The 26,931-nt window shown below is 44.6% G+C and overlaps 1 protein-coding gene across 6 annotated transcripts; it reads right to left on the bottom strand.

Annotated features, from left to right (window-relative positions):
- On the bottom strand, positions 1-26,931 carry LOC105022431 (activin receptor type-1). 6 transcript variants are annotated; one of them, XM_010890807.5, is made up of 12 exons: positions 26,560-26,931; positions 16,123-16,196; positions 14,849-15,097; positions 14,128-14,394; positions 13,609-13,869; positions 11,050-11,255; positions 8,508-8,607; positions 7,733-7,879; positions 7,152-7,427; positions 2,850-3,047; positions 1,374-1,504; positions 1-926 (listed from the first exon to the last, which is right to left on the bottom strand). In XM_010890807.5, the coding sequence occupies exons 2-12, from the start codon at positions 16,187-16,189 to the stop codon at positions 792-794; spliced, it is 2,037 nt and encodes a 678-aa protein (XP_010889109.2). In that variant the 5' UTR covers positions 16,190-16,196; positions 26,560-26,931; the 3' UTR covers positions 1-791. The 6 variants fall into 6 exon arrangements, with proteins under 6 accessions (XP_010889109.2, XP_010889110.2, XP_034142683.1 ...); XM_010890808.4 differs by lacking the exon at positions 26,560-26,931 and adding an exon at positions 23,500-23,614; XM_034286792.1 differs by lacking the exon at positions 26,560-26,931 and adding an exon at positions 16,771-16,944.

Raw genomic sequence — 26,931 nt, 5'->3', positions numbered from 1 at the left:
GTCCTCTATGAAATATTTTATTTGCTCTTTCAGCATGTCTCAATTAAGCTGATGAAACAAACAGGTACATAATGTAAAATGTATGATGATATACAAAGTTTCTGCGACTGGATACGTTAGACAACATCTCAGAAGAAAATAGTGTCTATAACTGTCAGCAGTACAATTCTACAATTCAGTAAGTTAGCTAAATAAATTACAGTTTGGATGAAATACTGAAAGAACTGTTCTAACATTATTGTAGGTGAGAGATGCAGTGAAAGTCAAACTTAAATTTTTTCCACATTCTGATAACTGAAAAACAGTGAGGAAGATATGGAATTTGTGTGGATTATAGAACAAAACATTTTTGGCAAGATTTTTTTTCTTCCAAATGCATTCACAACAGTGCAAGTGAGGAATGCAAACACTGCTAGTGCAATAAGCGATAAAGGACAGCCAATATTGTATGTTCAGACATATCTCAACCCAAAGAAATCGGTAACTCTAAAGCGATATACAGAATTCAAATGCCCAGGTAACAGTTTCTTCCTTGAAGAAGGTGACTATTAGTTAAATATTCCTATGTCTTGAAAGGGATAGTCACCTAATATTCAAAACCATTGGCATTCTTTTGAATGCCCTGTAAGCCATCTTTGGATGCCAAAATGTGTCCCACCCTTGTTTAAAATAAATACAATGTGCCACTATAAGAGCACTGAGTCCAACCAGTCCCTTTATTACTGGGTGTCTGCTGGAAGTCTTTAAAGGCCTTTAGGTCTCCTCTTCCTCAGCACCAACGAGTAAGAAGCTCAACAGTCTGCTTTCAATTTGTCCAGGGAGTTGTCGATTTTTGTCAGAGTCTTTTTGATGCGTAGTGCCGTTAATCTGGCTGATGGATTCTGGTACCAGCACTCCTTCATAAGTTTTGCGATGGACGTTAATGTCTGAAAAAGGAGAAGAAAATCAAATAAATCTGTTGAACTCCAGCTATTTCCAAACTGTTCCTGTAGAAAAAAAGAACGTGATTACATGAACACTAATTTACACAAGAAAATTACATTTATGAGTAAAATACAGTTCAGCCTTCACAGCGACAACCAGCAATGGAAAGGGTACAGCAATTATTCTTCAATGCTAGAATTATCAGCACTGAGATTTCAACTGTCAATCAGGCCCTATTAGAACGTGTTCAATGGAGCTGAGCAGACGAGGTGAGTGGCTGACACACTGTTTACAAAAGAGACAGGAAACTTTCTGATGAGGACAGACAACCCAGCAGGCACTGCAGCATTCTGCACAGCATCTTAATAGACATTTTATTGCAGCCAGTGCTTTTCTCCTGACAACACAGTGGCATTCTCTATGTTAGTTGTCTCCGGCTTTGTACTCACTGGGTCGGAGAACCAACGGTTGGGGATGTTGGGTCTCTGCTGGTCCACACAGACCACCTTCTTCATGTCCTCGAAGCTGGGGTCACTGGGCACCACATCATGGAAGGGAGGCTTGTAGTCCTCTACAATTCCTGGTATAGGGAACACGCAGCACACAGACATCATAAGATCTCACCGTCACCATCAATTTCAAACAGTAAGCGGAACAGCAGTTATACAGATAAAAAAAGCTACTTGGGTTTTGTGGTTGCTACCATTGCAACTGTATGCCTGGTGGAAAGCCATGAGGAAAGTCAGGTAGCAATGTCCTACATTAACCAATCGCTCGTGTGGCTGTCAGCCAGGCTCTACTATAAATAACCATAAAGCCATTTAACTGAGAGTGGAGAAAGCAGGATCCATTTCAGATAAGACGCCAGCACCACTGGTCCCAGACTTTAACACAGACAGACAGGGTTGGCTTGTTTTTGTCACTTGTTTAAAGTCACATTCACCATTTAATGAATAGGACACTAGGATCTTAAGACTCCGTCAAAGTACGTATTTATATTATTGGCTACTTCTTACAGCAGTCAATGCAGTTTTGTGATAAGGCAGCTTCGATTTAGACTGCTAATGGCTTTCTGCAAAGCCATCCGTCTGAAGTGGTGAAATCAATTTCAAGAAGGCTACTGGACACCAAATTATTTTACACCCCTGAAAGGAATGCCAAGTAATATTTCCATACAGACATGCATGTGTCAACAGGTAGGCAAAAGACAGATAATAAACAATATGCTTATTGCTTTCATCACATTAAAATATGCAATTTTCTAGATCAGGTTTTCTATTAAAAAACTAGAGTTAGAAGGAGAAATGTCTGAACAGTAAACATTTTGTGATCAAGGCCTGGCCACTCAGCACTGCTCATAAGAAATGAGCCAGGTCCATAAGTCACTATAGGGAAGCCCATTAGCAGGGCAGGGGCAAAAAGCACCCCACAATGGTCCGGCTCAAATGAGTCATTCATCTTAATACAAATCCACAGGCTGTGTCTGATTCAGTTTAAAGGTATTTATTAATTTCTTTGAATCTGGTGTGCTAGACTTGTAGGTTTGGAGGGAAAACCTGCACGACAGATTGAGAGGTAGGTGGAGGAGCCCTTTTCTAAGGTAGTGAATAGATTAAAGATTGGGCTGGAGAGGTCTGATGTGAAATGGTAGAGGACACAGAAGTTGGTTATAGAGCGCTGTTCTCGATGGTGGAGGATATAGAAGTTGGTTATAGAGCTCTGTTCTTGATGGTGGAGTATATAGAAGTTGGTTTTAGAGCTCTGTTTTATATGGTTGAGGTTAAAGGAGTAAGTGAATATACAGACACCATGTCTCAAACGGCATTTTATACCCTACACTGTAAAGTACAGCCCCAATCAAAAGTAGTGCACTGCACAGCAAATAAGGTGCCATTTGGTATGCAGATGATCTGTCTTGTACTGACCGTTGCTGACCGTCCTCCTGGCAATCTCCCACAGGACCAGGCCAAAGGCCCAGATATCCACTCGCTTGAATGACTCAAAACAGTCCATCTGGATGGAGTCGTCCAGGACCTCTGGGGCCATGTAGCGCTTGGTGCCTACCTTAGGGTTGTTGCCCACGTCTAACTCATTTGTGTCCTGAAAATGCATCACAGCAAGACCTAGAACACCCAAAAAACAAGCTTCTGTTATACAAATAGCACACATAAAAAATATTTCAAAAAGGACTCAAAATACAATGAGGAAAAGGCAATATTTCTCAGATGGCACAGATGGTTCAAACAAGATTTGGCTTCCACCTTCAACCCAACCCCTCAGATTTGGACAGGTGTGGGGAGCTAACATGAGTGCCCGGACAGGAATTAATGTGAACTGCAATCGACAGAGAGAGAACAGCTCATCTAGTGCTTTTTTACAGGCTGTCATCCATGGTAGATAATACAAAGATGAAGTTATACACAGAGTTAGGTCTGAGGCCACAGAAATGTACTAGGCAATTTGGAAGGGGTCAAATTATGTGAAAATGATAAACAACCTAGGTAATTATACTAAAAGACAGTTTTGAAATCATTTATTGAGGCCATAAATGCAGCATGGCTGGGATTAATTCTAACCCGCTTTAGGAATGTTTACACAGAACTTTATTTACCATATTCATCCTGCGCCCACACACTTAATTCTGAACAATGAAAGTGTTCTTTTGAAGGGTGAAACCCTGGTAGTTTTTGGTTTGAATTCAGTATGGGTTTTGTATCTACAAGTGACATGTTACATAATAAAAATGCTAATAGATGACACTGTGTTACACTTCTTGGATTACTTTTTTATCCTGACAAGTTGTGGAGGGTGGGTATTTCCATATGAATAACGAGCCCTGTTAACGAGCCCTGTTAAAACATTATTTTGTTCCTTACATTTCAAAATGTTCAGCAATGATTAACCATTCATATATATTTACTGATTATTATAAGTATTATAATCTTTTGAGTATATACTCTAAATCCTAACGCCAAAAATATAAAATGTGATAAATACAACCCTGTTTCCAAAAAGGTTGGGACGCTGCATAACATGTAAATAGAAACAGGATGTGCAAATAATTAAAACCCTATATTTAATAGACAATAGTACAAAGACAAAATATAAAATGTTGAAACGGAGATATTTTGTTTCTTGAAAAATATATGCCCACTTTGAATTTGATGCCAGCAACATGTTTGAAAAAAGTTGGGACAGAGGCAACAAAAGACTGAAAAAGTTGTGTAATTCTAGAAAAACTAAACCTGGTGCAATATCACACAACACATTAGGTCAATGGGCAACAGGTCAGTAACATGATTGGATATTAAAATATCATTCCAGTTTGGGTCTGTCAGAAGTGAGGATGGGGAGGGGTTCACCACTCTGTTAAAGACTGTGCGGGGAAAAAGTACAACAATTTAAGAATAATGTTTCTCAACATAAAATTGCAAAGAGTTTGGGGATCTCATCATCTATGGTACATAATATCATTACAAGATTCAGAGAATCCGCAGAAATCTCTCAATGTAAGGGACATTGATGAAAACCAATACTGGATGGCCGTGATCTTCGGGCCCTTAGAAGACACTGCATTAAAACCAGACACAATTCTCTAGTGGAAATCACTGCATGGGCCCAGGAACACCTGAAAACCATTGTCAGTGAACACAATATGTCACTGCATCCACAAACACAAGTTAAAACTCTACAATGCAAAGTAGAAACCAGATATTAACAAGATCCAGAACTGTCACCACCTTCTCTGGGCACAAGCCCATTTAAGATGGACTGAGGCAAAGTGAAAAACTGTCCTGTGGTCTGATAAATCAAAATGTGATTTTTTGGGGGGGGGGGAATCATGGACGCCACGTCCTCCAGACTAAAAATGAGGGACCATCTGGCTTGTCATCAGCACACATTTCAAAGCCAGCATATGTGATGATATGGGGGTGCATTAGTGCACATGGCATGGGTGACTTGCACATCTGTGAAGGCACCATATGCTGCCATCTAGATGACGTCTTTTTCTGGGAAGGCCTTGCTTATTTCTGCAAGACAATGCCAAACCCCATTGTGCACATATTACAACAGCATGGCTCCGTAGTAAGAATCCAGGTGTTAAACTGGCCTGCCTGCAATCCAGACCTGTAACCCATTGAAAACATTTGGCGCATTATGAAATGAAAAATACGAAAAAAACTGTTGAGCAGCTGCAACCCTATATCAACTAAGAATGGGAAAACATTTCACTTTCAAAACTACAGCAATTAGTTTCCTCAGTTCCCAAACGCTTACATAGTATTGTTAAAAAAGGTGATGGAACACAGTGGTAAACATGACCATGACCCAACCTTTTTGAAGCGTGTTGCTGGCATCAAATTCAAAATGGGCATGTTTTTTTTCCTTTAAACTATAACATTTCTATTTCTCATTCTCAAGTAAATATTAGGATAAATGATTTGCACATCATTGCATTCTGTTTTTGTTTTTATTTTACACAGCGTCCCAACTATTTTAGTTCACCTTTTTATTTACACTTCAACCGCTTCTTAGTATTTAGAGGGAATATAGATTTTAATTATTTTTGCAACTTAAGTACTGTATGTATGTATGGCAGTGTGCCAGCTCCAGCATCTGGTGTCAGAGGTCCCATGGACAGTGCGCCCAGAGAAAAGCTAGCAAAACCCAGAATATTCCAGAGACAGCCCCTCCCCTGCATAGCTACCTGCCATCAGGACCGATTGAGGCGGTCATAAAGAAGGGAACAATAGAGGGCGAGCCGGTATCCAGAGACTAACGGCATGCCTACCTCTGTTCTCACAGACTGCAAATGCCGAGAGACAGGTGCTGCTCTGCGCCTACAGTCCATGTCCATGGCCTTGCTTTGCATCGGTTTACATTAATCAGTCTAGTAAATCAGAATGAATCTCAAGCCACCCTATTTGGCTGCTGTAAATGTTCAGCATTAAAAACACAGTACATCACAGTTTCAGTATCTCTGGCCCAGAAAAACTGATCTGTATCAAGTCAAGTTGTCATGATTCAGCGAGCATTAATGTAGTTTTTGGAGAGGTTCTTCACTTCATAATTGTCCACAGTGGTGCAACCAACCTCAACTGTAGCTGAACACAATTATAATATTTTTTGTATATTTGCATGTTTTGAAACGTTCAAACTCTCAAAATGTAACATTTATGCATCCATTCCATGGTCTAAGCGTTTGGTAATCTACTGCTATTTGCCATAAATCGATTACGATTTCCATTAAGGCCATTTTCCACAAGACTAAATGTTTGACCCCTTAAAACAGGCCTTGAAAATCTAAATGTTAAGTGACATCGACATAACAGTGCATATCAAGGCAGTCTTTGATCTAAGAAGAATGACAGCCTGTAACAGGGAAAAAATTGGTTGTCTAGCATGTCCAAGTAGAAATAACCATAATCATACAGAGAAACTAGAGAACAGACTCATATGGATGTTTTGAACAAAATAACAACTGCACAACAACCAGATGGCAGAGTGTGGTTATAAAAAATAAACCTATTTTTATAATAACGTAAACATTTTGTCCCATCAAAAAAACATCAACATATTGTTTATGAGAAGAACAAGGTGTATAAACAACTTAATGCAATGAAATTCCTTCTTTTAGTATATTTCTCAAATAGTATCAGAAGATGGAGAGAGCTACCTGAAATAGTTCCCACTTATCCTTACTTAGCACAGAGAACATTGTGACTGTCAGACATGGGGCTTAAAAAGGCTCCTTAATACATTTCTGGTTAAGAGACTGCTGCATTGCTTTTTCTAAACAAAAAGAGGAAATTGAAGGAAAAGGGTTGGAGTATTCGCTGGCATATTGGCAAAAAAGCTTTTACCATCTCTTGTCATACCTCAAAAAATAGAATTCAGAATGTTCTTTCCACCGAAGAGTTGAAAAACATGGATAGATATTGTTTTTCATCACAATCAACTTAAAATGTGAACAAAAACCTTATTTATTTAAAAGCTTTTTTGAAACTTTAAATTTGTTTCACCACTTTTTTCGCCTTGCCCTAATTTCAACATATTTAACTGGCCATTTCATCAAAACATCTCCCTACGGATTAAAGGGAGTTGCTGATTGCGGCAAGCTTTCGTCATATGCATTTGCCCCAAGCCATTCAAATTTCTTCACGTGGGTCAACGTGTTTGAGACCACTCTCACAGACTTTTGAACGCATATAATGCTGCGCACTTACCCAGATCAGCAATGCAGCACTGGCCATTCTTGTTGACCAGAATGTTTTTGCTCTTTAGGTCTCTGTGGGCGATGGCCGGCTTGCCCTGTGTGCCAAAGATCTCCACGTGGAGATGTGCCAGGCCACTGGCAATGGATAAGGCCATGCGGAGACAGCCCGCGGTGTCCAGGGTACTCAGCTGCAGGTAGTCGTACAGGGAGCCCATCTCATGGAAGTGGGTGATGAGCCACAGCTGTGTGCTTGAATTCCGGGAAGTCATGTCAGAGGCGATGAAGCCTGCGGACAAAATGAAAGTCAAAATTAGCCAGCTTGGTTAAACTGGCCCTTCTATAGAAATGTGTTTAAATGTGCTCTGTTCCTGGAAAACGACATTCAATAAAACAAATCAGCTTGTGAACACAGTTGAAAGCAGGGAACTGTTGTTTTTCAAAAACAATGGCAAATTAATTGTTTTATTATTAAGATGCGACCCAAAACAGTCAGTAAGACTGGTGCTGAAACTAAACATGAGTTAGGATTTGGCCACAGCGAAGCGGTCCTGCCAGTCTGGCCTGCACTGCCCAGTGTGGTGAGGTGCGTACCCAGGATGTTCTCGTGTCTCAGCAGCACGGTGTTGTAGATCTCAGTCTCTCTGAACCAGGACTTTTCATCCCTGGAAGAGAAGATCTTCACAGCCACACTCTCTCCCTGCCACTGGCCACGCCACACCTCCCCATACCGGCCTTTCCCTGCAGCAGAGGAGATCATGGGGATCCGTAAGGGCACAGCAGTCATTCTTAATATGGCCTGGGTCAGGTGTGCATTTTAAAATCATCATGAATAGGATCATGTGAAAAGGACTGGCCAGAATAGCACTTACAGGTTAGGAACCAAATACCAAATTATGAGTTGGATTGATCAAATACAAAATGTCAACACAATCATTCAACTACAAAATAAATAAACCCAGCATTAACTGGTTTTACAACAAAGTGTTAAAGACCATTTTAGTTATCTTACTCAACTTAAACTTTTTGCACAAACTAATCCAATTAACTTCATATATATCCCTATTTGACATTACATCAAAACAAATTGGTGCAATGCAGGATTTGGGGAGTTCAGTGTCTCAGACGCCCTTGATGACAACTAAGAACAGTTCCAAATAAAAAAGAACTCAAGAACACCTATGAAAACTCTCAGGGTCAGAGAACAGCACTAGATCTGCTTTGCAACACAAATCTCTGAGCCCAAGGGGTTACAATTTAAGATGACTTCAAGTTGAATTTCACACCAAAACCCATTTTGAAAGAGATACAGGGCCTATACATACACCTGAGCCATTTGACAAAGACAGGACATGCTGTGGATACTGACCCACACACTCGTTCAATGTGATTTGTCGGGCTACAGTCCTCTGAACAAGGAAGGGGAGTCCGGAGCCACTTCCCGATGTACAAGAATGATCCAGCAAGTCCTGAGAGAGAGGAGAGGGACAGACAATAAATAAACCACATCCAGGAGAACTGGATCAGCCTGTAATCCCCATAGAAGTAGGCGGCCCAGACAAAGACTCAAGAAAACAGAGCACCTGGGATTCGGATAGGAGCAAACAAAGCCCCCCTCCCTCTTTAAAGAGGCCTAGGCTAAGTGGAGCGTGTTCAGTCCTCAATGCTCTACTGTGAGGGTTGTAGGTCTCTCTTCCTGGGTGTGGACAGGCTGTGGCAACATCAGTGTGTGTCTGTGTATCAGTGTGTGTCAGTCTGTATGCATGCGCATCCGCCCCACTCTGTCATTGACCTGCCCCACCCGCCCTTCGTCCCCGCCAACCCCCACCCCACTCAGTCACCGCCCGGCCACGCCCCGTCACTGCCCGGCCACGCCCCGGCCACGCCCCACTCCGTCAACGCCCACCCCACTCCGTCAACGCCCGCCCACCTGCCCACCCCTCTCAGTCTACAAACGCCCGCCAACCCCTCTCTGTCCCCCCCAGCCCAACTCCGTCCCCGCCCGCCCAACTCCGTCCCCGCCCGCCCAACTCCGTCCCCGCCCACCTGCCCACCATCCACCACCCGTTATCTACATAAACCAATCATAGTGTAAAAACGCTCTGTCTCTACGCCTGTCTGTCTGTCCTTCCGTATGTCTGCCGGTGTGTCTGCCAGTCTCTGTCTGTCCGCCCGTCTATCTGCCTGTGTCTGTTTCCCAGTCTGTCTGTGTCTGTCTGCCCATCTGACTATCTGACTGTCAGTCAGTCTGTCTGTCCCATCTGTCTGTCTGTCCGCCCACCCGTCTGTCTGCCCGCTGGCCATCTGCCTGCCCATCTATATGCCCGCCCGCCTGCCTGCCCGTCTCTGTCCCCTCGTCTGTGTGTGTCAGTCTCTATTTGCCCATCAGTTTGTGTTTATGCCCGTCTGCCTGTGTCCGCCCGCCTGCCTGTGTCCGCCCGCCTGTGTCTGTGTATGCCTGTGTCTGTGTCTGCCTGTGTCTGTGTCTGCCTGTGTCTGTGTCTGCCTGTGTCTGCCTGTGTCTGCGTCTGCCTGTGTCTGCCTGCCTGTCAAATAAAGGGCTCCCTGCTGGGGAAACAGCAGTAGTCTCTGGTGATTAGTGAGTTGAGGGGGAGATTTGATCTAATCCCAGACCCAGACTGGAAACAGGCGCAATGCTGCAAAGCCTTTTATTTTTATCTCCTCTCCAGGCCTCTGCAGAATGTCATGGCGGACACTAGGGGGCAGTATTCAGAAACTCCTTCAAACATGGCAGAGAAAAACAAACAAGTACAGAACTAAAACGGGCAAAAAAAATGAAAAATAGATGCTGCATGCATAAAACAACAGCTGGGTGGAAGCAATTTGGAAAAGGACAGGAGTGCTTAAAAAAAGCCATAAATCCAAGTGCTAACTCATTTGGTGGAGTTTTGTGGGAGGGTAGATCTGGACTGTGGATCGAGGTGGAGGACAGAGGAGCGGAGGGGGCTCAGGCACAGCATTACCATAATCATAATCACGGCAGGCGCCCAGGGCTACAGAAGGAGGGCCACATGCGTTTTAGGGAAAAGGCAGCCTTTTTTTCCCTGCCACTACTGTTCCTAATAACTTCACTTTGGCTGCTGCCAAGCACTTTTTAATTATACTGAAACAAACTTTCAGCCGCAGCATATTTGGGGTTTCCGTTGCCAAGTGCTCTGATGGGCTTTGAAAATAGCCTGATATAGATCCAACCTCAGCAATTCTAGCACCCCCAGCACTGCGTTATCAATAGGACTCGTCACGCTGAACTGTTCTGGTTTCCTTAATGTTTTAAATTAAAAATACATGTGACTGTCTGGGTCTTGTGGTGGGTAAACTGCTGAAGATAATCAACCAAATACTGATGACCCCATTATTTCAATTAATTAGCAAAGATTCAAAAAAACTAAGAGGCAATTTTCTCTAAATCGAGTGAATATGTAAAACACATGGTTTTAATATGCTTGAGTAAAACAATATGCAAGATTTTTTATCAAAGTAGTAAAATAAATATTTACTAAAATCAAGGGGAAAAATGTCATTACAGTTAGGAAGGCCTACAACACGCCCAGGGAAATGGATGGCATGCTACCTAGCACACACACTCCAGTCTAGCATGCACACTAATGCTCTTTTAGCTGAACATTGTTTGAGGGTCCGTAGAGGTTTTTTGCAGTGCTGGACTGGATGGATTCTAACCAATGAACAGAGCGGGACTGCATGGATTCTAACAGCACTGAACAGAGTTTGTTTTAACTTTAAGATCACCTTTAAGGTGTTTTGGTGCTAATCACAACAAATTAACATAACATATTACTATGGACCTAACAGTAGAAAAGTCCTGCTTTAGGATTCTTGAAGAACATGGGTGCCGGTTGGGTTTTATGACAGTGTGATTCTGTCCTACTCACTGCCAGTGTGCTTTCCCCCACGTTGGAAGCAATGAGTCCATCAATGGTGCCGTATTCAGCTTCCCGGGCCGTCAGCCTCTCCATGTGGTTCTGATGGATCCGTCTGAACACCAGGATGGCAACACCCGAGAGGACGATGAGCACGATGACCGGAGCCACAATGACAATGGCCAGGGTGGTGACGCTGTAGTTGGGCATATCGCCTGCTGTGAGGACAGGAAATATGTTCAGGTTCATCCCAAAGAACCCCAAACCTTTCAGTAGTATGTTTGGACTATGAATAAGACATCTGCAGCCAGGTCCATCTGTCATTTGGCTCAGCCAGGTGAACAGGGATCCCAGCTGCCCGGGGTCAAACACAGCATTCACAAAATCCCCCAGCTTCGGTAGGCATCTTTCAAGGTGAGGCGATGCTAACAAGGCATGTTAAAGAACACATTCGCTGTTCGCTCCTCCCCCCTGCACCCCCTGTCTGTCCTGCCCAGGCCACACAAACTGAGGACACTGGTTTCTGGCGCTGAGGGACAGACATTAGGGTTGTATTAGATTTAATAGACAGACAGACACAGGCAGGCAGGGAGGCTGAGGTAAAACACACTGCAGCAGATAGCCACGGGTGGACCAGCCGCTGACACCACCAGCACTTCCAACGTTTGATACGACCACCGCACTCCAAACACCCCTGAAGGGAGAAGACTGCAGAGCCCTCAGTACTGACCATGCTCCTGAACTCCCCCTACTCCAGACAGAAGTCTGGAGTAACAGAATATGAAGAAGCTAACCTAGCTCAACATATGGTACAAAAAAGAAAAAAAGGACAATGATTTTAGAGAGGGATTATTGAATGTGTCCATAAAGTCTAAAGTCTATATATTTTTTTACTTGACAGGTTTGATGTAAACTGGATGTGTCAGTAACGTTTCATTAATCCGTTTGCTCAGCATGGTTAGACACCTGCATCTGTAAATATAATTATTTTACCAGAAATGAAATTAAAATATCTTTATGTGAATAAACTGACTAAATAACCACATTGAATAATCATATTAAAGTCCCACCAGGATAATGTTCTATGGTCCTCAAAATAATTAAGGAAAGAAAGCTGTTTATCTGGCTACAGATGAAATTAGGTTATGATGAATTTTACAGGGTGTATAAAGAGTTAAGTGACACACATGGTATTCAATATTGAAGGTCGTGTTCTGCTAACATGATGACTGATGAATAGCTGCTTACAAATACAAAGGAAATGTCACTCACTAGTTTTAATGAGTGTTTTAAAAAGTACACATTTTTGTATATCAGCGTTGAGCCCCAGGGAGAACCACCTGGCCCGGGACTGTAAAACATGGGACCCTAGAACACAGCTCGACTGCCACCCTCTTGATGAGGCACACCTGCCTCCAAAAGGGCCACCAGGGAAGCAGCTCAGTGCAGCAGGGAGTGGAAGAACAGAAGGATGCACTACCCTGACCCAGAGTTTAAGTTTTCCTTTTCATTATTTCTTGTCACTTTGTTAATAAAGGCCCTCCAAGGTCCCAATCACTGGCCATCCTGTCTCTCTCCTTTACAATATATTAAGGAAATAATGCTTTTTTATTACTTGAATAATTTGCTTTTAGCACCAATTTTATTATTAATTCCAGCCCTTGCTTTTTCTATTGGAGATAGGTGACCACAGCTATGCAGCACAATCAGACTGCATCCTAAAATGGGACCCTATTCCTTAGTGATAAGTAGTGAACCATGTAGGGAATAGGGTGCAGATTGGGAGGCAGACTGTCTTTCTCCATTCCCAGGAGGCTTTGCCCTACAAGTCTGCGACAGACCGCGCTGACAATTTCCGAGCGGGCACAGAAGGAAGCAGACTGTGACTAAACAATATGCAAACGTGTGTCTGTTTTCTCTTACTGTTCCCTGCTCTGCTGCGAGGGTGCCTAAGGTGGAACTGCCATATGGGACTGAGAATCGACCTGACAGACATAGGACCATGCAGCAAACCACTGAGGGAGACAATTTCACGGGCCGCAGCGTCGCGTCCTCGCTGGAGAATGGCCAAGTAGACGGCGCGTCCTAAGACTTTCAAAAAAGAAAACCAGCAGAACTAACTGTGGCGGACGGTCCGAATAAAAGAGAAAACCCAGACTATTGTTCACATGGGGTTTGACAATGAGGCTAATCTAGAACAGCGTGGTTATTGAATGAACGGTGCAGAAATGCCCATCCCAAAGACAACCACCATGACGCGTCACCACTGGCTTATCAAAAGAGCACCTGCCTCGGTAAAGAAAACACAAACCGCAGTCCGCAGAAGATCATACGGCCCAGACTGTCGCTTTGTTTTTATGGCATTGACCACCTGGGTTGGAATGCAAATGCGCATCACATTAACCTCCCATTAGAACACAGATCCCTGAATGAACAAATGTGAATGTGAGGCCTTCTCGTGCGTGCACAGTGACAACCTGTCCCCTACAGTTCAGGAGTTCGTTTTACAGGTGTGCATTAAATAGGCAATAGGGCGCTAGTGGACACACATTGAGGATGGTATTTATTTACCCATGACGGGCAGCTCCACTGTGATGTTCATGTTACACAGATGGCCTTGGCAGCACTCCACGATCTGGTCCCGGGTGGGCGGCGTCTTGCAGGTCAACCTGCTCTGCTCGTACACCTTGAAGCAGCCCTTCTGGTAGACCAGGGCCCCGTCGCTGACCGTCAGACTGGAGAAGCAGTGCTGCCCCATGCAGCGCTGCCCGCTGGCACAAGACCGACCCTCACACACACACTCGTGCTCACCGGCAAACTTCGCTTTCTCCTCTGGACAGGGAGCAGGAAGACAGGAGTTATTGGGTGAAGATGCGGGTCATGTTTTGCATTAGGAATTGGGGAAGGTTGACCCTTGAACAAGCCACAGAGTTGGGGTTCTTTTGCAACATATACAATAAACATTATCACCTCTATGATACAAACTCAATTAAATTAAATCTGTTATAGTTTAACTCTAAAAAACTAAAATAAGCGAGTTGGAGACCCAGTGAGGTAAAGAGGATGAAACATTTGGGGGGTGCATTTAACCTTTCGCTGGGGCGTCCATGCTGACGTTCATGTTACACAGGTGCCCTTGGCAACACTGGACTATGTGGCTGGAGGAGGGAGGGGCGGAGCAGGCAGCCTGCCCCTGGTCGTCGTCCTGAAGGCAGCCCTTCTGGCCAACCGCCGCCCCGTTCTCAGCCACAGTCATGGAGGAGAAACACCGCTGGCCCGTGCAGCGCTGCGCGCCCTCGCATGGCGGACCCTCGCACACGCACTCGTTGACGCGCGAGGCACGTTCCCCTTCCTCACCTGGTCAAAACAACAAGGAGACCAGACCGACGCTTGTGATTCTCGTTCATTTCGACTCGGGGGTGTCGAGCTCATTCTGCGGAGGGAAGAGCGCTCTGCGTGCTTTCAACACTCCCCTGTACCCGACTGAGAAATTAGGGTCGTTCGTTAGTGAGGAACTCCGCACACCTGGCTGTCTGGGCCTTAAATTGAACACAAATTGAAAGGAAATAAAGCCAGCAGACTGTTGGCCCTCTGTGAAATAACTGACTGAGTTTTGATAAATATAATGAATCTGGTTATATTTTGTTTATGCACATGTTCCCTTATGCCCAAATGGCTTTCACACAAATGAACACAACGTGAAAATGTGTCATTAGTGGTAATGTGGTTGGTAAGTATCAGTGGTGTAAATGTTAGTGACACATTGCTTAAGTGGAGAAGGTCAAAATGCAAGTCTAGGAGCATCACGCACCCATCTCGGCTAATGTCACATTCATGTTACAAAGGTCGCCGTGGCAGCATTCCACCATCAGGTTAGGGGATTGGGGGCTTCCGCAACTTATAGATTCCTCGCCACCGCCCACAATGCATCCCTTCTGCTGGACAGACATGTTGTTCTGGACTGAGAGGGTGGAGTAGCACTGCTGGCCAAAACACCGGTCTCCAGCCCCGCACGGCGGCACGTCACACAGGCACTCGTAGTCACCGGAGAGGCCATAATCTGCCCGGGAAAGAGTCAGAGGAACAGAGCGTCTCGGTAAACCTCAAAAGAGACAAAACTCCCAATATCCCATCACACTCGGTGGCTATTAATGAAAAGAAACAAATTTAAACGTCGCTGACAAAGGCAACGCAGGCACAAAGCACCCGTTGGGGTGTGTGAATGACGTGGTTGGGGCCTGTGCAGCAGTTTCTATATTCAACCTCGGTCATCCTGATAATGAAGGTTAGCAGCTAGAGGCTACACTACACTAGCTGATGGAGAATAACAGGTCTCTTTCCCCAGCCAGCCAGACAGTGATGGCGAGAAAGCATCAGTTCTCCAGAGCTCTGTCTGAGAGCTTGTCACTGCAGTTGTTAAAAAACGCTGTGAGACAGCGGGAGAGAGAGAGAAGGTGAGGAGAAGCACACCCTTGACCGAAACAGCGACACTCCCTACGTGGATTCAGGGCTGTGTATGTGGACCTGCTGGATGGGGTTCATTTAAAGACACCAAAGCACCCCCATTTATTTATGAGAACAGACACGTTTTTGTTCCTTTCTGTTCACGGTGCAATTCAGTCACACCATCACCCTGATGAAATTGCCCATCTCCAACTGGTTTTCAAGAAGTGATCTCACCTTATCTAAAAGTGAACTCACCCTGTCTCAGACAGATCACCATGAATCTAAATCAGGTTCAGGTGTGCAAGGACATCTGGAGAGGGGACTGCTCTCTGTTCCAATAGCATGGAATCGGTTGTCAGTCTCATAACATCGTCTAAACTAATGATTGCTTTGCAGGACGGGACATTCCAGGCGGAGGGAGATTTCAGATGGATTATCATGCGACCAGAGGGCTATTTAAGAAGGTTCTCCACATGGGATTTGTTCCCCGTGTGGTGGGAGGGTCAATACGCTAACATCACTGCCAATAGAAATACTGGTTGGTAAGTATTAATGTGTGACACCATCATTACACTATTACTGCAGATATATATATTTTCTGATATTACAATGCAAAAAAAAGAAGAAGCATTATCTCACCTTGCACAGTGGAAGAGGGTAAAACCAGAACTATGAAGACCAGCAGAAACATGTCGCCATTTAACATTGTAGACCTAGAAAATGCAGAGATGGGTTGAGGCAATTAGTCGGCCATCACATTTACATGTCATTTAGCAAAGCATGTGTCCATATTGGAACTGTGTGTAATGTATATGGATATGCATGACAGCTGTCAACCCACGTTCAGAAGAGTCCTTAAAATACTGGCAGCGACAAGCAGCATCTGTACACATTTCTTTGTTTCATCCACCAAATTGACTGACAGGCAACGCTGTGGCAGGAGAAAAGCAGGCAGACTGAGAGGGAAAGGCGTGCAGGGGACTTAAGAGCACAGGGACATTTTACGGGGAAAAAATAAAATAAAAAAAGAGTCCTTTCGTTGTCTCTGCTAAAGAGTCAACAGCAAGTTGAAAATGCTCAAGTAAAGTGGGTCTCATGCCTTCCTGTTGTCCTGGCAACAAGGCACTGAGTGGCAAGCATTGGGGAGACTGGTGTGCTCCTATTGGCTAAGACACGCAGTGAGAGACAGCAGATAGACGGGAGGACGAGGAAAAGGAGAGCAGCGCCGGGTGCACCCAAGTGGAAGCCCAAATAATAATGTAGCAAATGAAGAGGTCATCGACAAACCTTCCATACTGTGTTGTTAGGCTCATAAGCAATAAAGTGCTCCTTCATGCCTGTCGGCTTCCGGCTGCACCAGTCAGTCAAGCGGCGTCATGTGTTACAGCAACACGTCTGCAGCCCGCTGAAGGTTGGTTTTTCCAAATGATCCCAGTACACATGGATAACATTTGTATGTTGTTGGCAGAAAAACACCTTCCAATTCTGCCACCTAACCGCCCCCCCACCCACCCCACCCCTGGGGGTTTATGACATACTAAGCCTGGGCTGACCGTTATCCTGGCAGTGTGTGTGTCTGCTCCCTGATAAATACCCCAGTGTGTTTCCCCAAAGCCTTTGTGCCTGCTCCCAGACATAAATGATTAAGCACATAGTGTTAGCGTTACCCCGATGGCGTCTGCATGGCCCCGCTCGCACACAGACCACATGCTGCTCCTTTAATCAGAGCACAAAACAGAGGCTGCCTTGAGAGATAATCAGCGGCTCCTGTACCGGGTAGAGCGGGGGCGGGAGGGGCACATAGGGATGGCCAGGGGGCAACATGAGGGCAGTGATGGAGAAGGGGGGGCTGGAGGACAGGGGGCCACCCAAAATGAGGACAGGACAGAGATGGGTTGGTTAAGGTGGGCTGTATTGTTTGGTTAGGGTTTGGTCAAGTTTAAAGTCCAAAGGAATGACTGCAACATTCCCAAAATGTCAAAGTTTTCCAGAACATCCTGTTAAAGAGCAGTCTGTAAATCCTGCTTATTACCTCCAGATTCGTTGAATCTTTGGAAAAGCCAGTGGCATTTTGCTGCAGGAGCTAGGAAGAGCATAAAATGACAGGAATTGTCCAAACAGCCAGCAGGAAGCCGCCCTTCAGGACCTTAATATCCATCCCTGACAGATCAATATACTGCCTTCATTATCTGCCCACTTAATCTGCTCAATCTCCAGCCTTCAACCGAATGGAGTTCTTCAGTCTCTTGCACGTCACATAAGGACCCTCTTCTGAGCGTTTTATGAATCACTGTCCGCCGTCACGTTAAGAGAAGGTTGCCACCTGATTTCTTAGCCTAATGTTTGAAGCATATCAGAAGGCAGAACACGATCGCCAACTTGAGATGGCACCTGACGCATAATCCCCATGTAGAATAACCGACCGGGGCGGCCAAGGCAGAGCCAGACCGAACAGAAGGGCCAGTCGATCGGCACACTCCCTCCTGACTGGAGGCATCCGACTGGCCCTTGAGAGAGGGACAAACCAGGCCGGTAGCATGTGCGGAAAACATTGAGCAGAGCACATAGGTGACTTGACTGGAGATTCACGGCAGTACTGTGCTTATATGCTCCAGATCGGAATTTTCAGGCAGCCGTGTGTTTCACCGAGCCGATGTCCTGCCAGAGCAGGGCTCCCCCTGCCTACACAGTTTCAGGCGCATTCTCAGGGAGGGAGGCCAGGCAGTTCTTCTTGGTTGCCATATTCTGTTTATCTTGGGCTAGTGTCCAGCATCACTGTAATACAGTTGGCCAAGGGAGTCGTAAAGGGGGTTGGGGGAGGATCAAATACAGATCGCCCTGTAAAGAACATAAGCATGGGATTGGAAGGGGGAGTTGCTGGCTGAAAGGGGGCTTTGCTGAGATGTTGTCTGAGGACTGAGAGGAACCAAACATAGACAAGGCCACGCTGTAGTCGGAGGCAGTTTGGAAAAAATTATCTGGTTTCCTGAAATCCTTGTCTCTCTTATCCTGCAGCTGGGGCCTTCTTGAAAAGTACCTCAGTGGGAATGCTCGAGGTGATTAGCATGAAACGATTCCCTGCTCCTTTTTAAAACCGTAGGCCTGCATTTGCATTACAATGAGCGTTTTTCGGCATTGACTGTTGAGTCCCTGTGTGCAAGGCAGATATTTGGATTGATTAATCCTTTTTCACCCGACCATGCATGGACACAGAGTAAATAGTCAGTGTGTACTTGTCACATAGGTTACAATTGTCAGCAATGTGCTCAGGTAAGGACTGGTGCAGCTGTGTATAATACATTTTATCTATGAGAACGGCAGTCTTCCCAGACCCAGTGTATGTTTTGCGTATGAATTGCTGCTTGAGATTGGGCTGGGAGCCCTACAGGAGGTGCTGAGTCATCAGGCTGCCGAGCAGGGAGACAGGAGGTGGAATCTGTGTCTGAGCTTGGCTGGCAGAGTTACCATGGCACAAATAGCCCCAGCACCAGGGGAGCCAGGCTGAGGGAGAGGCTGGGATGAGCTGCCCCAGTCTTGGCATGCTCCGGGGCCCATCATCTCCCCTCACGTGTCATCATCGTGCTCAGACAAGAGCGTGACAACAGGGACGCGCAGATGGATCGCTCCGAGCTGGATGTGGGTGGGACACAGACGGCGGTGGGGGTGAAAGCATCCCTCTGAATACTCGGATCACCTTCACACAGCCGACTAGCGCTGCCCATCCAATCAGACCACCTCATTCAGATGGCCAGTCTTTGCCAGCGGCCAAACGGCCAAGTAAATCGGAGTAAACAAAGCAACACAGACATAGGTTTGCATTGTTTATGTCATGTGGATGTTTATACAACCTATTTGGTAAATCTTACGAGTGAGAATAGAGTATAGCCTGGGTTCTAGATAGGAGCAGAGAACAGCCTTCCTGATGGCAGCAACACTATCTGTACCAAGCACATCAGACATTACGCTAACGAGAAACGCTTCAATTCTGAGTTTGTACAGAAACACTTTGATCGTTTCTTGATAGCAGCAGCAACAATAAATTGAATGGCTGTATGGGAGAATGTGGACCAAAACTGCACAACAAGTTGCAGCATTAGACTGGTTGTGACATGCAGAATGCCAGACACAAATAGAAAATAATCCCATCCTATTCACATGGGGACAAATGTGCAACCACAGATGTGTGTTTTTATGATAGTATATGGAGCGCAGGGAAAAGAATTCCCTTGCATTCAACTGAACAAAAGAACAGCGAAGAAATGCCCCTGGCAAGTGTAAGTGTAGTGGTTAAAATCAAGAGCAAGGACCACTTCTATAAACCAGACTGTAAAAAAAGGCTTGGGTGTAGCTTTTGTTATATTGTTTTCAACTTTCATATTCAGGCAGCAGTTTGCACTTCCATTTAGGGACATTACACTTACAAGTACATGTCATCCTTCTATGAAAACAGTCAATCAGTAAGACAGTCAAAATAATTTGGGGCCTGAAAACAACCCTTGCCTGCTAAATCATTACACTCATGAAAGACAGCAAACAACTGGGCGGTTGCCATAATCACAACCCAGTTCATTGGAAGACAACACTCATTAACCTATGTAAATCCGCCCTTGCCGAGGGCCTCATCAAATGGGAGATTAAAAAGAGAAAATGAAAAGCCCCTAGGCAGGCCTCCGTGGCCCCAGGACCCTCCTATGGAATCTAACGCCCCATTTGGCCCATTTTAGCCACGCCCGGGCCACTCTACAGTACCTCACTCATAGTTGCCTCTCGTACAGTGTAAAGAATGGAATCTTATTTAAATAGCCCTTTGTTTGCAAACTCACAGTACTGACAGTCCCATCTTGCTTAGAGAGACATTTTTTGTGTGCAATTTAGACCAAATTTTCAAATACTTTTAGTGTCACCCACATCTTTTTGTTAAAGTTGCATACCTGAACATCTTTGGGGGGCTTAACCACTAAGAGTTTATTTAAACTACAAGAACTGTGGAGAAAACAACTGCATTTAAATGCGTAGCGTATGCACACAGTGCTTTTGACCCCAGACCCCTGACCCAGAAGGCGTATAAACTCAACTGACAGTGTTGTTTACCTGATAATTAACATAATGCTCTTCTCTAGTGAACAAGCACTGTTGCTGGTTTTTATATTGACATGCCTGTAAGCACACAAAGACATGAGATGGCTGTAGAGTTTCTTTAAGGACACTTTTTGAGGCACATGACTGTGGGTTTTTTGGGGAGTCCATTCACTACCACAAATATGGCTCATGCAAGCGACTAAGACAGCCAAAGAAGTTCAAGAATGGAACTTTGACCAAAAAAATTCTGGGTGGTGCTAAAACATTGAAAGTATGTGGAGAATGAGGTCTAACATGAAGGGAACAAAAGCAATATCAACCAAACATCAGGTTTGGTTCCAATGTTTTGGACAGGGTCCTTTCTAAAACACACACTATGTAATTAGCCTAGAAGCAATAGATTTTCTTTTAGCTAAACTTTTTCCATCAGTCTGGCTAGAGAAATGTACAGAGACCCTCCAGATAAGGAATAGGCTTGAATTTTTTTTATTTCACCTCAGTATCAGATGATCCATTCTTCACTAGAATGCAGTTTGGTTTTCTGTCAGACGACCCATGATGCACCGGGATAACGTTGGCAGCAACTACTGATGTGGTCAGAATCATGTTTACTCTGAAATCACATTTGGAGGAAGGAGATGGAAGAACGATCCCTATGAGCAATATGACACCATCGAATGCCACCTCCAACTGGAACGGTCACATTCAGCCTCAACCTCTGACACTATACACAGGTAGGACATAAGCACAAATAAGGAAAAATAAAGACAGCTCCAGCGCCACGGCACTCAGATGTACTAATGTCTCAAAGACTGACTGAATTCCAGAACAATCAAACAAAGTATGCGCTTTGTGCTAACAAAACAGTAATAGCGTTGTGAAGACACTTGAAACAAGGCGATACTAGACTTAACCCAGTAGCGGTCGCCATAGCACTGCTATGTTCATTGTTGGACCACTATCGCAACACGGAACACAGGCCAAGTCAAACACGGTCTTCATGACCTTCAGAAATGTTTGCAGAAAGTGGAATGCACAAACAGTTTCCCTCCAAATGACCGTCTGACAAAGTTCACTGTGCAGGAGTGACACGGCTCTTTGAGGACCGACTTGATTAGTATCTCACAGACTGGGTACTGGTTTTCCCTCACACTGTTGGACCTGTTTGGTCACACTTCATTCAGAGACAACATTCTAAAGATACAGCGTGGATTACGAGGAAAAATAGAAACACTCTAAAAGGCCAGGATTCTAGCCACAAGAAGAATCATAGGCAACATCACTAGGCCTGGGGAATAGCAATCAGTTTGTATTGATTATACGTTCTTTGGCAGAAAGTGAGCTTTGTGGTTGAGAATGGCTTAACAAGATCACCCCTCTCGCCCCCAGCCCATCCTCATGGGTCTCCATGTCAGCCTAAGTCTTCCCACGCTGGCCTGAGTCCCTTACACTCAGCATGACCGCAGCTGGACCTTCTCAGTCGCACCCTGCTGTCAATAGAGGTTTTATGACCTGGGTTTCCTGATGTATACAGGGAATTCTGTGGGAGTGGTACGCATTCCCATTTAATTGGTTCTTCAACTACAGAGGACAGCTGACAGAACATTGTTGTTGTTGATCGGCTGGATCTCATCCCATGCTGACCATGATGCATTGGGGCGCACCAACGTGGCAACGTTCAGCGCCATTATCTTGTCTCCGGTTAATACGTTGAATCATCTAGGAACACAATGTCATACTGAGCAGAGATGATGTGACAGTGACGTTCAAGAGACTATTTATAAAGGTTCAGCAATGTCTCAGGTGATATGAGCTGGCTGTTCCTGACAAAGCCAGGGTTTGGAGAGTTAAAAACAACATACATTTTGAGATGCTTTTTGTGGTAAAAGGGAAGAATGTCCTAATGGAACTGCAGTACAGCACACAAACACATGTTTCATATTAGAGAGAGTAATGTTATGCTGCAAACAGAATCCTGGAAAACATTTTGGGTTGCATGGCTCTTCACAAACCAATGTCATTTTCTAAGTATTTACATATCGCAAACAAATAGCCTGTCATTTTCTTTGACTGCCTTCTCAATGGATTATTACAAGCATTAAATAGCCATAGAAAATATCGCTTATGACACCAACAAAAACTGATATATAACTGTCCGAAGACAGGCATAAACAAAACAACCACAGAAAACAAGAGATCAGAGGTCACTGCACATTTGGGGAATTGCCTCCATACAATTACAACCTTTTAATTCTATTAGTATTCTACACGGAGAAGCAGAGCTCAAACAGCCATAACTTTCCCCCTAACAGCTGAGCGATCAGAGCGCTGAAGCGAGTGACTCGCTCATAAAATGTGTATTGCAGACTGTCTCCAGTGCAGTCTCCTCGTAATGGGTGAGAGAGCGAGAGAAAGAGAGAGGGCGAGAGAGACAGAGGAGCCAGCAACACTGCGGATCTAGGTCTGCTCTAGTCTGCGCAGGCAGCAGACTCCAGTCTTTTCCTTATTCGCCTTTCACCCACATTAGAACAGAGAATAGAAGCTGAAATCAATAGCCGGCTGGAGAGCCACCAAAAGTGAGCTACCCAGTAGCATCGGATCACACTCAAAGACACTATTAAGACCCAAGTCTGGCTGGGTCACAGTCACTCTCTGTCTAACATCCTGTCTAGCACAGAGCAAAGGCTGCAGAACCCTCCAGGTCCCAGACGACTGGGCTACACTCATCCTGATACGCTTCGTCTGCACAAGGCTTATGATTATTAAAGGCTCAAGGATTTCCACTAAAAATAACATGCCGACAGAGAGCCCCATCCAGAAAAAAAAAAAGCGGTGAACAAACAGGGTGAAATGGGCAAAGCGGTCCGCGTGATGTGCTCCTCCGGCCTGGCCAGGTGCGCCGCTAATCCGGACAGAAAACTAAAAGCTCAAACTTACTGGCATGTCAGCACTCGGCCACACGCGCGGTCAGGAGCGCCAGCCTCGCAGCTGATGGGTCCTTAAAGAGATTGCTGCTCCTTCTCTGGAGTGTCTGCCAAGTCCGTCCCCTCTCCCCTCCCCCCTCTCCCTCCCTCCCCCTCTCTCTCTCTCTCTCTCTCTCTCTCTCTCTCTCTCTCTCTGTCACTCTCTCCCGTCTCCCCTACCCTCCCTCTCAGACACGCACATTCAAACACACAGGGATACACCCCTAACGCCTGCATACAGTGTCACACACCCGTGTCTCTCTCTCTCAGGCTGCTTTCAGACAGAGCCACCTATACCACCACGTCTGAGCCAGACCCAGACTCCTGCTCAGACTTGAAGCCCTGAGTCTCCTGTCTGTAAATGACAGAGTGTGTAACCAGATCCTCCCATAGGCCAGGCCAGACAGGACTCTCTCTCTCTCTCCCCACCCCCCACCCCATCAAGGCAAGCTCTTCCCTTCTTCTTCCTCTCTCATACAGCTTCAGCCTATACTGCCAGCTGTTTCTGACAGCCAAATTATTGTGCACAGAGAAAAGATTGCCAAGGCCTATTTTCCCTTCCTCCTCTCTCGCCTATGCTTTCTGAAACGCTCAGGCCTCTCTGGGCAAATTATACCCTTGATGGTGCTCTGAAAAAGCTGCAGCAGAACGGATCTGTTCTGGAGGCCAGCATATCTGCTCCGACAGAAGTGGATCTCATATCATGTAATGTGGAAATAATGACTTGGATAATGTTTAAGGGCGAGAATGAACAATCTGTTCCAAGTCAAAACAATTTACGTTAGTATGATGGGTAGGAAATTATTTACATTGAACCTAACATTGGGGCACTAAAGCTGTTTGACAGAATATAAACATCAGAAAATTACCTATTGCGGATGACTTTCGGTAAACAATTTAGATTCAACAGCCTCTATAGATAAGTGGTAGCAATTCAGTCAAAGTAAAAAAGAGGTTTAAAAAGAAATATATGAAACCCCCTCTACGTAATACTAATATACAGAACAAATAAGGAAACATAATTACAACACGTTGCTCCACCATCCAAAAAGCTTCAACAAACATATTCTATTGGGGTGCCGGCTTTGTTAAGTGCGAAAGCGTTTAAACATGATACGTTCGGGAAGAAAGAAAAGGAGTGCCAAAGGAGGGGTAGGCTAGACTACCAGAGATTTTCCTAACACTCAGTACACTGTCATGGGCCACGGGCACAATGATCATATTGTCGGGACGGACTGCTGGAGAAAGAGCTTATCAGTACTTTATGGGTCAGTGAGCAGGCATGATCAAGTCAGACCCTTCACTTGAACTGAATAGAGCCAGGGAGCATGGCGTGACCGCTGGGTCTGATCTGCGCCTCCGTCCAGACTGACTGACGTCCTGTTATCTGACTGTTATCAGCAGACTCTGGGACGCGAGTCACTCAGCTCGCCAGGCGCCTAACAATGGCAGCCTGACTTAAGACGAGGCCTGGGTCCTTAGCGAAACACACTCCAGTTCAACAAGCGCTCATTGACACTGCTCCATTACTGTATGGTAGGAAAAAGCATGCAGAAGGGCTTTACTATTCTGAACAGCTTCACCCAAAGCAATATCTACCAGCACTCCAACTGGGGAGTAAAGGGAAGAGCTACAGTTTCCCTCCAGTGTTGACGCCAACCAAAGAAATTACCTTTGTGTATTCCGGCAGACCAACTAGTCTATCCCATGAGCAAATTCGCCCACCAATACACTCATCGCTCACATATGTTAGTGTCAACATTACAGCCGTCAATCATCACCAGCATCAAAAAGACACTACCTTCAAGGCTCAAGCCAGGCGAGCAATGAAGCACGCCTGCCTGGACACGTCCAAAGGATCTCACACAGGACCCACAGTAACCTGATTAGTCATTTTAGATACCAGAGCCTTTACACATCATCCCCATCAACATCAAAATAACCTTTTGACTCATTTAATCATGCAGGGTAACCTTGGATGCAGTATGACACACTGGAGAGACAATGATGCCCATGGGATATAAGGAGATGTGTTTATTCTACAAGAATCCAAAAAGGGACAACTGACATTCAGATTGACATTTATAGTTTAATAACTGGTTTGAGAGGTTAGTCTGTCAGAGGTTGTTTTAATGCTTATAAACTACGACAAAAGTGAATAACAAATATCAGACTACTTTGAAACAAATGAGGCAAAAAGATTAACCAGCCTTCTTTTACTTGACTTGCAACTTCAGTCAAATAACATTTATTTCAAAACATTCTTTACATTCTTCAAATGTTTTCTCCATGCTTCAAACGTTTTTTTTTTTTCCTTTTAGGAGCAACACATAACAAAGGATGTTTAAATAAATACAACTATGTGATGCATTCAATTTATTAAGTCTAAGTGCAGCTATTGGCCAAAAGTAATTACTTAGTGTGCTGTCTAAAAGAAGTGACCTGTGAACTATCAGGTAGTTATTAATGTGTGTTCCAATGTCGTTAAATATTTAGTGTCTTCACCCTCTCTGGCTACATTGTGATGCTTATTGCCCAGCGTGAGATTGATGGAAGCACACGATAAAGAATGAGTGATGCTCCCAACCCAGTCTACATGACAAAGGGACACTAACAAAGTAACAACTGGATGCAATTTTACGCCGAGTGACTACCTCTGCGCCAAAGAAATAGCGCCGTCCATGATAAGTTAAACAAATACTGAAAAACATCTTATCTACTTGATTTACTTTAATTGAGGAATTAAGGAGTTTTATTACTTGACTATTATTAAGCTGTTGTGGCATTCCCGTCATTCGCAAACAATAACAGAAAGCAATCCTTTTTTTTTATATTGTGTATTTTTTTAATCCAGATTCTGAAAAATAGGCCTTGTATTTCTATGAGAAGTTATCTGGTAGACAGAGATTTGAACGTGCCAATGACTTTCCACCACCGACCAGGCTAGTATATGTTTAGTAACATAATACGCAAAATAATATAGTAAAATTAACAGGAATTAATCCTCAATAAATAATAATAAAAAACATCTTACCTTGCATAGGCTACACGTATAAAGTGCTTTGAGAACGCACAGACGTAGCTTTATGTGCATACAGCACAAGCAAGCTAGCCTACTCTGCCATCTCCCGAAAAAATCAGCGACAATAATAGCCTATTTGTTTTCATGCCTTCAAAAGCAAGACTCCGGTTTCAGCCGACATTGCCCTTCTTTGACTTCGATAATCTGCAATGTTACAATTCAACGAACGTTCATAATCCAAAGTCATACAAAGTTGTAGTCTTTTGTAACTTCTCCGACGTTCCATAAGCTTTGGTGTCGTTACTCGATATTGGTATGGAGCTACGCTACGGTAAACTCTAGGAGGAAGTAACCCTGCAACTCACTGTAATTAGAGGAGCATTA

The sequence above is a fragment of the Esox lucius genome, chromosome 16 (genome assembly GCF_011004845.1).
Source record: "Esox lucius isolate fEsoLuc1 chromosome 16, fEsoLuc1.pri, whole genome shotgun sequence".
NCBI lineage: Eukaryota > Metazoa > Chordata > Actinopteri > Esociformes > Esocidae > Esox > Esox lucius.
The sequence above is the reverse complement of the archived record's forward strand: the minus strand, read 5'-3'. Positions and strand labels throughout refer to the sequence as shown.

Coding starts and splice junctions, on each gene's coding strand:
- LOC105022431 (XM_034286792.1), bottom strand. CDS start 16,796: ATGAGCCTAACAACACAGTATGGAAG. Junction 14,395..14,848: donor TGTGACATTAGCCGAGATGG/GTGCGTGATGCT, acceptor TGTTTTGACCAG/GTGAGGAAGGGGAACGTGCC. Junction 7,428..7,732: donor GAGACACGAGAACATCCTGG/GTACGCACCTCA, acceptor TTTTGTCCGCAG/GCTTCATCGCCTCTGACATG.